We start from the raw sequence: 12,091 nt of genomic DNA, 5'->3' as shown, positions 1-12,091 counted from the left end.
CAATAAAAGTACACTGTACTTTAACTGTCGGTGGAATTACGTGCGCGTCTAAAACCAAAACCGAAACCTTATTGATGGAGCCAAATAAAACTATTTCAGCAGTATTTCTAGCCAATAATTATTTTCAACATTTATTAAATAAATGTAAAGATTTATTTCTACTTTATTAACTGTTCTTCGTCACAGTTCTACTTTGTCTAGAACGGGCAGGCCATCATCGGTACAGTGATCAACACTGTCACTTAAGATGCAATGGCGTCTGCCTATCAAGCAAAATCTTTGTACGATTTTGACAGCAAAGACAAAAGGCTGTTAAGCTTCAAACAAGACGAAAAGTTTATAGTTATTGAGCAGCTATGCAAGGATCCAAATTGGTATTACGCTGTAAGCGAGAAAGGAATTGCCGGATTCGTCCCAGTCACCTACATCCTCCGGGAAGAGGTGAATCTGACTTTGTTTTTGTTTGGCGGCTGCCTTTTACAAATTGATACATTCTGTTTGCCACTGCAGTTTTTGGTTAAAGCATATTGTGCTTGTTTTTCACTTCGCTGTTGCACGGTACGCCTACTACCTTAAAAGCTCTCGGAATAGTCCATGTAAAATTCATTAGCTGCCCCACAGAAAAGCGAGTTCTTGAATATTGCTCGTTGCTTGTGGTTATCGGTTTGATGACCATAGATGTTTTTGCGACTTTTGCCCCATCTGCTGTGCAGAGCGAACGAGAGGAGTTCCTGGAGCTTGTGGAAAAGGCACTCGAAGCGCTTCAAAGTAGTACTTCCAGCCTAGACGAAGGGAACACCAGTTTCATGAGCTTGCAGAGGAAAGCCCTTAGGTACAGTAACGCTCTTTTGTAAGTTCCCTCTTCACTCATCTTCCTCATGTTCGATTTTTTTTAATTCTTTGGTGATTATGCCTTTCTATATCTAGAGTGTGAACATTTTGCGACAGGAGTTAGACGCACTATATCTTATGTAGCGTTGAAGTGAAGAACGCCTGGTTCTACTGATAAGAAACAGCTCAACTGCTGCTTGCTTGCATGCTGCATTGTAAGCAGCTTGCGCAGCTTACAGTGCAGCAGCTTATGATGGTTACTGAAAATGAAAAGAGTACTTCTGTTTGTTCCAAATTGTTGCTCTTTTCCAGACGACTCCATCATCTCAAAGAGAGCTTGCGAAGCACATGTGAAGGTTAGTCTTCTTTTTTTTTTTTCTCTCTCTTTCCCTTGGACCTCACAGAAACGTTCAAGATGTATTCGTGAGAATTATGCTGTAATGTATAAGTGTCATGTTTTTGTACCCACAGGCAGACAGGCATTCCAATGCAAGCCACATGCATGACACCATTATAATTGAATGGCAGCTGAGTACTTCAGCTTGCGTTTTGTGTGCAGTTCATTAAACGCAAAATATGACTAATGCAATGTCATTAAAAAGCTCCAAGAGCTCACCTTATATGCTTTGTAATGGTTCTATAAACTTCTAATTCTCTTAGCATGCTGTTTACTACTGCTTCTGCCCGATAGCCTATTTAAGGGAAGCATATCTGGTTGGAGGAAAGAATCACCTCGAATTATAAGTTTCTGCTTGATTATTTGTGTTAGCTACTGGCAGGGTGCATTGCAGTCATGGCATGGCTGTTGCATTTACAGTGGTGTCTATTCTGCCTGCTGCCAGCAAAATTTCTCCAGTGAAATTTTCCCGGCAGTCGGTTCTAATTGCTACAGATGGTCATGCGACATTTTGCCATTAGAACACCAGTGGCTGGCTGGCTTGTCATACTCTCATGGCCGTCTCTGCAGTTTTTCGGTAAATAAATAGCCAGTGCTGCATGCACCACTATGTTCACAAGAAACTAGAATGCTGTTTGGACAGCAGGCAACTGCAAGCAAGTGCCATATATGGGAAGTATTTTTGAGATGTCTTCATTCATGTGACTGCCAACCAAATGTCACCTAGCTTTCATGCATCATAAAATATGCAGTGTAGAATTCCAGCCTATTAAATATGGACTAAGTGCCGCCCACTGTGAGGTTATTCATGACAAATAATATAAAGTGAGTGAGTTAGTAGTCTTTAATGATTAATGGAACTGACACGAAGGCCTATTCAAGGGAGAGGGGTAGTAGCGACGGAGGTCATATTTTGGTAATCAGTGCCTGCCTCATCTGCAGACTCCCAGAAGGATACCAGCGTGGGTCGGGATCGAGCGTCATCGTTGCTTGGTGTTGTCCATTAAGTGAATGTTGTGACGTGTCCTGGAATAATATAAAGCAGAACATAATAAAAACTAGAAGAGCAGGAGGGAAACACATTACGGAAAGGTGGCGGGCAGCTGGTACATGACTTAATGAAAGCAGCCTTTGTTCTTTCATTACACATGTCACAGGAAAGGTGTGACATGTGTAAGCATTTTGTCGATGTTGCTGACAAGAAAACAAATGAAATATCTGGATGCTCATGATGGCAGGATGTAACAATAGGAACTTTCACTGCTCTCTCTGTTCTTGAGGTTTCATCTTCTTCAGTGTTTTTTTTTTTCTTTGTTTCTTTTTCGGGTTTTACTGGTTTGCTGCTTTTCTTTGAGGGTCTTATGGTATTATTATTATTATTATTATTCTGATTGAAGAGGAAGAAGCTACAATAAAACCATCAATTGCCAGTTAGCACAGTGTTTGTATTTGCATATCGTCAGTTATTTGTCCCGTTTTGTGGAGGGCTGTTTTCATTAAGTTAAGAAAAAACATGCTCACTACCGTTCAATACTTGTCTTCACCACAGCGAGGTGAGCACACCACTACATAGCTGTTTAAATGGAGCCTAGATGATCATTTTTACTATCACAGCAGAGCAGAGCATAGCTTATCTTATTTTGTCATATTTGGTGCAAACTAACATTCTTTGCTTCCGCCTATGGCTGCACCGAGCCGTGTGGGTTGAGATGATTTGCTTCATTTTTAGTGAGGCATGAGAAAACTGCGATATAATTGCTGCTTCTTCACTTGTTGTGATCCCTGTTCTTGAGGTAGGCCTAACTTTAGCACTGCAGTGAAGGAGCGATTATAGTGCAGTTTTTTCATGCCTCACAAGACCTACAGTTATCTTTGACGTCATAGCCATTGCTAGATTGTTGAAACCAAATCCGAAACAGGAGAGAAAAGAAATTAGATAATAAACTGTTTAGCAGCCATAGGCAAGTCATACTTGGTGATCTGTGTATGTTTGTCTTAACTCATCATTACAAAGAATAAAACACTCGATCAAGAATTAGGTGGTTATACTCCTTTACATACCCTGTTTTTCATTTAAAATGCAGAAGTTTATCTAATTTGTATCCACAGATTAATAGATCTTTCTGCATTTGGAAGCCATAGCTCATGGAATGTGCATTTTAAAGTATTAACTGCAACACTCTTACTGATAGGTCCACTGCGAGACACACCTCGAGAAACTGCCTTGGGCCACCAGTCACCTAGTGACTTCCTACAAGAAGAGTACTCTCGCATCAACTCTGACTGGATCTCAGAAAATCTTGCTGGTGCTGATCTTTGCTGCTTGGAACCAAGCTCGCCTACCCAGGGTAGCAAGCGGTCAGCTTCCCTGACTGCTGCTATAGATGATGCCCACCTGCCGACACTTGCTGCTGAGCTGATTGAACAGGTGATGTCTGGCCTTATGCAAATTTGCTGGCATCACATTGTCGCCCTTGTGACATTGCATTCAAGACTGATGCTGGCCATAGAATTTCGTATTGCCTCAGCTGTAGGCAGCTAACAGTATATGTATAAAGTGCAGAGTGGATCTGTTTAGTGCTAGTTTCAGTCATTCTCTTTATTATTTGTAAAGTGCAGTGTGCATTCAGGGTAGCAAATAGTACAGAAAAAACATGGCCTTCGAAAGCGAACTTTTGAACGAGATGCTTGATTTAAATTAATTTGGACAGGTTGTCGTTTTGAGTATAACAGAAGACCTTCTGGGTAATATAATACTATAGATTAGCATTTAGCATAGCTACAGTTACCAAAAGTTACAAATAAGTGTGCTCACTTAAAGGAGTATAGACACATACATTTCCTGTTTCGGGATTTTCGCTTTGATCGATCCACGATGGTCTAAAACAGAGGGACTGTGACCCAATAAGTCCCAGCACAGTTCAATTAATTAATTAGGTCATTACCAAGACCAGTTGTGGTTTCGATCTCTCCGAACACAAGCGCACGATGACGTCAAAGATGCGAACACGCCATGCGAGCGCCTCCTAAAGGCAAGGCAAGACACACAAAATCTAGTGATGCATACGGGTACCATTTTTTCGTCTGCCTGCGATCGCATGCACAAGAAAATATTGTCATCAAGCAACGCTTCAGCCTAGCATAATTAGTACTCCGATGTTGTTTCGCCCGAAGGAGGTGATATTTTTGACATTTCCATGCACTTTGATCTCGACCGGCTCACCAGTGACTCGAATGGAAATGCAGGAATCAACAGCATGCAGCCACAAAAGCTTAGCCGGTTGGCGTGCTAGAGATGTCAACAGGGAGGGCATGTTGAACAAAGGAACTGATTACTGTAAAAATGCTGCTTTCTCAGCCCGGTTTTCCAGCGCCGGGAGCCCTAAGCTGGCGTCCTAAAAGAAAAAAAAGTCTCTTAGTAGAGAATTATAGCATGGCGCGATCAGTCACCTTCAGCCACTGTGACCTGCTACTGCGCGGCTCCCGTGCTCACATGCTGATGGTCCTGACGCAGCAGGCCTGAGTGCCGCCGTCCAAGCATGTGGTGGCATCTGACGCTATCAAGGCAATCTGGGCATGCAAGCCGTGGCTATGCGCGTGCACAATGTATACCCACGCTTTGCGCTTGAAAAACACGCCGGCCGCGGAATGGGCGCCAGGTGAAGTTATTGTAACGTGCAGCAACGAAGTGTGAAAGGCTATCAAGTCAAGCGAGCAGAAGCGCAGAGCTTTCCCAGGGGTGCCGAATCGATACTGACAGTGCGAGCTCTCCTGGGTCATCACTGCTCTTTGCTCTGCTGACTTACGTCACAGTTGTTTGATGACGTTGTGTTGTTTGCCTATGTACAAGTTTTCATCACAGAAATGTCGGTGTCGGGTGAGTTTTAAAAAATGGAGTCTTTGTCTGGCTTGTGTTTAAAATCAAATTAAAATATCTTCACGGCAACGTGAGAGGTTTGGATTGCTTGGGGAACATCTCTGTATAGCCAGGAAAGCATCCGTATTGATTCTGATGCTTCAAAAATTGGTGTCTATACTCCTTTAAGGAAACTATAATTTGGAAATTGAAGGTGAATGAGGAATTTGTGTGAATATGCATCCTCTTGGAATGAGTTGGTATTTCGCTACATAGCCACTTTCCTGCATTTATTAAACTTTCTTTTAGAAAGAAGTTTGGAAGTCACACTGCTGCTCTTATGCTTCTATCTTGCCATAAATTGCTTCTTGGGTAAAGAATTCTTGAGTTAGAAGAAACTTTAGTCAGCATTCGCTTTTTTCTTGTGATACAATGCCATCCAGAATACTTCATAAAATCTCACCTTTTGCACAATGTGGAAATCATGATCTTAAATGTGGGCTTTTACTGGAGCAATGTAGAATAGGGAGCTTGCTTTAAAATAGCTCTCTTTCATTCTTGATGCATGTACATTGTTTAAAAATCGCCACAATTGTTTTGTTGTGCTGTCTCTAGTTTTTCACTCTTTTGGGACAACTGCTTGGAGCAGCCATTTTGGTCGCTTCTGAATGGTCAGATCTGTATGGTTACTAGAGAGCTTCAGCACAGCATGTGTGTGATTGTAGACCTAATGGAAATTACAGTTTTGTGTTGCAAGCTATTTTCTGTCAAAGTGAGTTTTAGTATAGCATTCTGGAAACTTTCAATACTATCCGTTTCACATGAGGGTGGAATGCTCGTTTGAAATTTTAGCTGTCACTGCTAGTGTGGCAAAGTATTGAATATCAGATTTTTGTGGTCTATTATAATGCAGTAACAATTATATCCCTGAGCAAAATGTTAAAGAAATGCCCTGATGATTAAAAGTTATGTAGAATGAAATGCTTAACTGTGGTGCCATCTAGTGAAAAAGGGTGAAGTATGAACAGCTCAATCAAGAATGCTTTTCATTATATGACATGTAATGCCTAAATTACTTGGCAAATATTGCAGCTTTAAATGTTGCCATGTTCGATTTTTCAATTGCACATTGTGACGAAACTCAAAATTTATTTCTGCTAGTTCCGAGCAGTTGCAGACAGTTCAAGCACGGTTAGACCCCATTAGGCCTGGGTGGGCCAAATTTTAGTGTAACAGGGATAAATTACAGCTAACACTTTGTCATCGAAGCATGGTTAGTGATAGCAAAGAAACAGTATCATTAGCTACTGGTAAACCATGCATACCAAGACTGCAGTTCCTGCTTATTTGGCTAAACTGGGCAGCTCTCACTTTGAATTGTGCTGCCATGTTTTGAGTGTGCAAAAGCCGGAATGCTAACTTTTGAAACTTATGTGTACTCACACTCTTTCCTCATTGGCCATTTTTTCTTTTCTTTAATTTTTTATTTGGCCGGCTGCTGAGTTGGACATAATGCAACTCTCGTGTTTCATAGCCATAGTAGCTTCGCAGTGCGATGGTGGGCTCAAAGCCTCAACAGCATTTTAAGGTTTTTTTTGAAATTGTACACTTTAAAATTTCCATTCTTCAAACCATTGAATAAAGGGCAGAAGTTCTGCTTTTGTACAGTTTGTATCTGGGATGTGGGCATTTCACATGGTAGTAAGGATGACATTAAATTCAGCCTCACTTCACAAATACGCCAAGGATATGTGCAGGCGACACCTACTAGCCAGGCCTGGTGCTTACTATCATGAAGACACAAGCAAGCTTGTTGTGAAAATACATGAGTTAGAAATTAAAAAAAAAAAAAAATTAATGCTTCCCCTTCATTCTTCTTTCTTGCCACCAGGGTTTCATCAGAATTTAAAGATCTGATCTTCAGTTTGGCAGGTGCGCACTTTCGGGGGCAAAAGTTTCCAGGACGCATCATCAGGAATCATAGCCAATAGCCCTGTTGTTAGCATGTGTCCGGAGGCCAGACTTACCGATCTTGATGTCGGACTCTCATGGTGACATAGCTATGACATCAGGTGATCGCCAAAAAATGTGGCGCTTGTACACCAAATTTGCTTTCTCGTGTCCTGGAAACTTTTGTCCCCAATAGTACATATGACACTATGAGTACTGCAGTGGTGGAAGTGCTGCTCCATTTTCTCCATCCTGCTCCTCCAAACTGCTTTCCCTGCTCCACTCTGCTCTAAAACACAATGTTGCCCCAAAACTGCTCCAACTCTGCTGCCTCAATGTTTTGCAATCAAATTTAGTGGAACACGGTTTCGCCGCACAGTGGGCAATTAATGATATTTCCCACAAAAATATGATTTGATGCAATTCGATTAAGTGACTGTAAGTAGCCCAGCAGGGTGGTGGCATGCTGTGAGATGCATGTGCACACTATAGGCGCCACCATAGTTGAAACGATGGCAGTACACTGGTGGCAGAGTTATAGTGCACCTCGCTCTGGACCTAATATGTACAAAGTTATCATAATCTAGAAAAGCATAGGTCATAATACGGTCAAGTCTTGCTGCTACGAATACCACATTAACGAATGATTTAAAAATCCCCAGCAGTTTTCCTATGTTTTCAGTGTAAAGCTATTTCAGAATTATGAATTTCAATATAGCATATATTTCAGAATAATGTGCATATTTTATTTTTTCTTCTTTAATGTAGGAACATCAGTACAAATTGGACTGTATTACGAATTCGGCTAAAATTAACAACGCCGCAGCTTACAGCTCTCGCGTTAACCAGAAACCACTGTTTCTGTGTTTGGTCCGTGGGCTGTAGCTATCATCAGCAACATATTTAGTGCCAACACCTAGCGCCACCACAAAGCTGTGGTTTAATTGCAGTAACTAGCAGGCCTAGCCACCTGCCTTTTTACTTGTATTAACTCTATGGCCTTTTTTCTTCTTATGTTGTGTGTCATTCGCCGATCGGTTGTTTGTGCCATTCGCGTGTGTGGGCAGTTTTTTTTTGTCGCGGATTATCTTATTGCGAAGTTTGCGTGAAATCTGACGATGATTGCAGCCGGAGAAGGTGACAAGAAAATAGGAAAGCAGCTTTCAGTGCAAGAAATTGACGCAGGGGAAAAGCGAATCGGCCTCTGCAGATAGCTAGTATTGCCCCATCAACCACTGCGATCATTTTGAAAGACCGAGACAAGATCTTCAAACTTCAGGCAACGCTGAAGATGTGGTCATATCGAACTGTGATGTCTTTTTTGCACATGGACAGAGTCCGTACTTTCATCGCTTGGTGCGTCATGTTACGTCATTTTCATGCCTAGGTTTGACCACTAACTTATAATCGCAGATTTTTCATTACAGCAGTATTTCAACAATTTTTTGTGGTCCTAACTTATAATCACAGATTTTTCATTACAGTGATATTTCAAAATAATGAACAATTTTTTCCGGCCCTGCGGGATTCGTTATATCGGGATTAAACTGTAAATGTTCCTTCGCAAGTAAATTTAAAACAAGCCACAAGTGATTAGAGGGAATTGATTGCAACCAAAATGTTCTGGGTACTTAATATAGCACCGTCTCACAGCCTTTCGAATCGCCGCTGGTGAGAGAAGTGAGAGCAGCAAGCGAACCAGTCATGTGGACTACATCGCGTCATTAGGAAACTTGTCTGGCAGCTAGGAACTGCATGAATGGCTCTATTGATTGAGCTGTGAAAACAAGCAAGCTTTTCGCTGTCGAGCCTCTTTGTCAGTAACAAGCTTGGAAAGCCTACATTTACATCAGATAAAAGCGTCCTTGAAGCATTATGGGTGTGACGCCACAAAGGTGCTAGACGCTAGGAATGTTCTAAAGAGTATTAGAAATCCATACAGGGCCCATCACCAATGTTTTGAAATTCCAAAGTTGCTCAAGCATATTGAAACCCATTCGCAGCACGAATAAAACGACAGGTAGAAAACGCGCACGACAGGACGAATGCTGCCTGTCCTGTCTTGCGTGTTTTCTACCTGTCGTTGTTTTATTCGTGCTGCGAATGGGTTTCAGTATGGATCATTACCAACTGGCCCAAACATTGGTGTTATTGCTCAAGCAAAAATGTGAGCATGAGTAGAAGGCCCTGAAATAAAGAATCTGAAGGAGGAAGGAGACCCTTTTGTGCTGTCTATCCTCCCTGACCAGTGCCCAGCTATTTATGAGCATAGGCATAGGATAAAAAAGGATGTGCACAATATAGAGAGCAGAAATGTACTGTTCATTGATGTCAGAATACTGGTGGTGCTTAAGTATATCAGAGTGGTAGATTGCACATTTGAGTCTGTCAGGGTATATAGTTAAAATCTTTCAGTCAATCTCATTGTTCTGTTATCAAGTTTAGTAGCAAGTATTTTGTTTGCTGCTCCGTGTTACTAAATAAAAAGCATGCAAATTGTTTGTCTTTGCATGACAGGAATAGAAAATTGCAATTATTAATAGCATTTGACCTTAGAAACATGCTAAAAAACATCATTAGAATGCTCCAAAACTGTCGTTTTACTGCTCCAAAGCTGCTCCAAAATGGCTTTCTTACTTCTCCCTAATCTGCTCCAAAATGCTTGAGCCTGCTTTCACCTCTGGTACTGGGAACTAGTTCAGGGCTGTTTGTAGTATTCAGAGTGTTAGTTCTAGATTTTATTTCGATTATAGTTTAAATATTACTTTTTTGTATGCCTGGGTTTTTTCCAATAGTGAGTTCTTTTGCATGCCCTTTAATGTATATAAGATAGTGCAGAAACCTTCATTTAGTACAGTTCACAGTACAATACACGAGGTTAACTGTAGACCGAAAAGAAACGATTTGACCTTGAATTATTGAACTAGCAATACCTGTTTCACAAGTTTCTTAATTTGAGCTGCACTTTGCACTTGCTGTTAGTTTGGTTGACCACATTAGTTATAAATGCATACTTAGCTGCATGTTCCAAAGGTTGACACCTTCTTATCAGCCGTTGCACTGAATATTGTGCACCCAGCTGAAAATCGTGAAAAATGCACGTAACTTAAGGTCCACGTGTTACATTCTAATGCCAAACTAAAAAATTCCCTTACTGGCCTTTTCTTTTTTTGTATGCGTGCATTGAACAGTGATGAAAATGGTTAATACTTTAATACTCCCGGGTCAAATTTATGAGGATGTGTTATAGCCTCCATATTGGTGTGGTTGGAACAAGGATTACCAAAATCACCTGTTCAGTATTATAATATACGTTTCTTTGTTGTTTTTAGTGACTTCGCAGAATTTGCGGCGTTTTGTGATTGAACTGATTTACGCACAACCCTTAAGTGTCAAATAGGCACTTTCATTGTATTTAGCAGTGGAAACTGGGTCAGCCTATTCTGCACTTATCTGACTGATTGTGAATATTGCAGAAAGCTGGTTTAAAAATTATACATATCTTAGTGACTCTTCTTGCCTTTAATCATCATACCTTTTTGGCTCTTTAGCACGCCCTTAAAAAGATTGGAGCTTCTAAAGGGTGACGCAGCTTAACAGCTTAGTACTATATCTTGGCAGTAGTACCACTTCACAGCACTTGGATATTTATTCACTTTTGGTATTAGGGTGATCTGTGTGCCTTTGTGTGCTTGCAGGTTCGGAGCCAGACACAGCTGAGCCACAGCCTGTCACGAGTGGCTGTATTAGCGGTTCTTCGTTGTCTTTCTACATCCTTGCCAAACTCTGCCTGTCCTTGGGAGGGCCTTCTGGACAGTGTGCTCAAGGCTGAGGTCTCTGCACTTACTCCTCTGACTGCTTATAGAGCCAGTGAAGTTATTCAGACAGTACTAAAAACGTAAAAATAAAAGCTTTGCCATCTTTGCTGCTTGCTTTATTTGTATAGTTTTGTGCAGTAGTTAATGAAGTGGCGGATTGAAAACATGTACTCTAGCTTCTTGCAAGCCCTTTGAATAGGCGTAGGCACATTTTAACTTTTCATCAGAGCCCTTTTTTGTGCCCAGCTCACTGCAATGGTATTACAGGAGTGTGAGAAGCCTTTGGTGGCCAGTCAAGATGGGGATCGACTGCAGCTGATTTTCCGGCGGCTATGGAACTGCAAAAATGATGACCAACAACGCAGCTGGCCAATTCACGAGGATGAAGGGCTCATCTTGGGTCTTCTGGAAGAGCTCTACACCATCCTGGTAGGGTTGCACCATCATGAAAAGTGTTTTCTTTCGAGTGTTATTTTGCTATCTTTTATAATGTATTCAAGAGTACTTGGAGGCAGGGTCTTGTTTTGATGTTTGTGCTTCTGCTTTTTAAACGCAGGTTGATGCTGATCCTCGAGTGTCCCGTTCAGTTGTACAGGCCGATGAATATGATTGTGTCTCTACTCTAGCCCTCTACTATCAAATGGCAAGTGTGTGCTAGTCCACATTTTCAGCCTTCACAAGAGTGTATGGGTGTCTGCTTATGAATATGACTTCTGGATCTCACTGGAGCTTGCTAGTTGATTTGAAACTGAACTGATATAAAATGTTCTACTTGTATAGAATTTATGGTACTAACAGATATATAATCACAAATATCCTAGAGAGATAATGAAAGCTCCTGAATATCATGTGGTATGCACCAGTTTGGCATTAATCAGGTGTACAACAAAGAGGACTAGCTGGGTCTCAGTGCTGGGAATTTTGACAGCATGTAAGCTTGTCTTAAAGCTACTCTGCACATGTAATGCCTCATCTGGCCTTACCATACCTACCATACTATACCGTATCATACTATACTGTAGCCTAAGCTTTGTCAAAAATTTATTTGTTATTATTTGCAGTACGCATTTGAATCTGCAGCCGCGATCATTCCCTTTTGCTTTTGTGTAGAAGTGAAATACAGAATAGAGCAGAGGATTACGAAAACCATTATTACCTATCTTCTGAAAAAGTTATTTAATGGTTGCTTTGAGAGATTGGGGATACGCAGTTTAAATGTGCTCACGGGATCGGGTTAAT

At 41.2% G+C, this 12,091-nt stretch overlaps 1 protein-coding gene across 3 annotated transcripts in view; it reads left to right on the top strand.

Annotated features, from left to right (window-relative positions):
- Window positions 1–233: 233 nt before the first annotated feature.
- LOC146202077 (NCK-interacting protein with SH3 domain) overlaps window positions 234–12,091 on the top strand; it is a 62,984-nt gene continuing 51,126 nt past the window's right edge. For 2 of the 3 annotated variants that reach the window (XR_014703610.1, XM_084587924.1), the window contains exons 1-7: window positions 234–441; window positions 714–850; window positions 1,144–1,187; window positions 3,421–3,656; window positions 10,733–10,867; window positions 11,120–11,281; window positions 11,409–11,495. Coding sequence is in view for 2 of the 3 variants with exons in the window: in XM_084587924.1 (XP_084444050.1) it covers window positions 253–441; window positions 714–850; window positions 1,144–1,187; window positions 3,421–3,656; window positions 10,733–10,867; window positions 11,120–11,281; window positions 11,409–11,495 (990 nt within the window). In the remaining variant the exon portion in view is untranslated. The remainder of the gene's footprint in view (window positions 442–713; window positions 851–1,143; window positions 1,188–3,420; window positions 3,657–10,732; window positions 10,868–11,119; window positions 11,282–11,408; window positions 11,496–12,091) is intronic. The other variant, XM_084587925.1, reaches the window with a different exon arrangement.

Source organism: Amblyomma maculatum, chromosome 1, assembly GCF_055883805.1.
Source record: "Amblyomma maculatum isolate TAMU_Amacu chromosome 1, ASM5588380v1, whole genome shotgun sequence".
In the NCBI taxonomy this organism is placed as follows: domain Eukaryota; kingdom Metazoa; phylum Arthropoda; class Arachnida; order Ixodida; family Ixodidae; genus Amblyomma; species Amblyomma maculatum.
The sequence above is the reverse complement of the archived record's forward strand: the minus strand, read 5'-3'. Positions and strand labels throughout refer to the sequence as shown.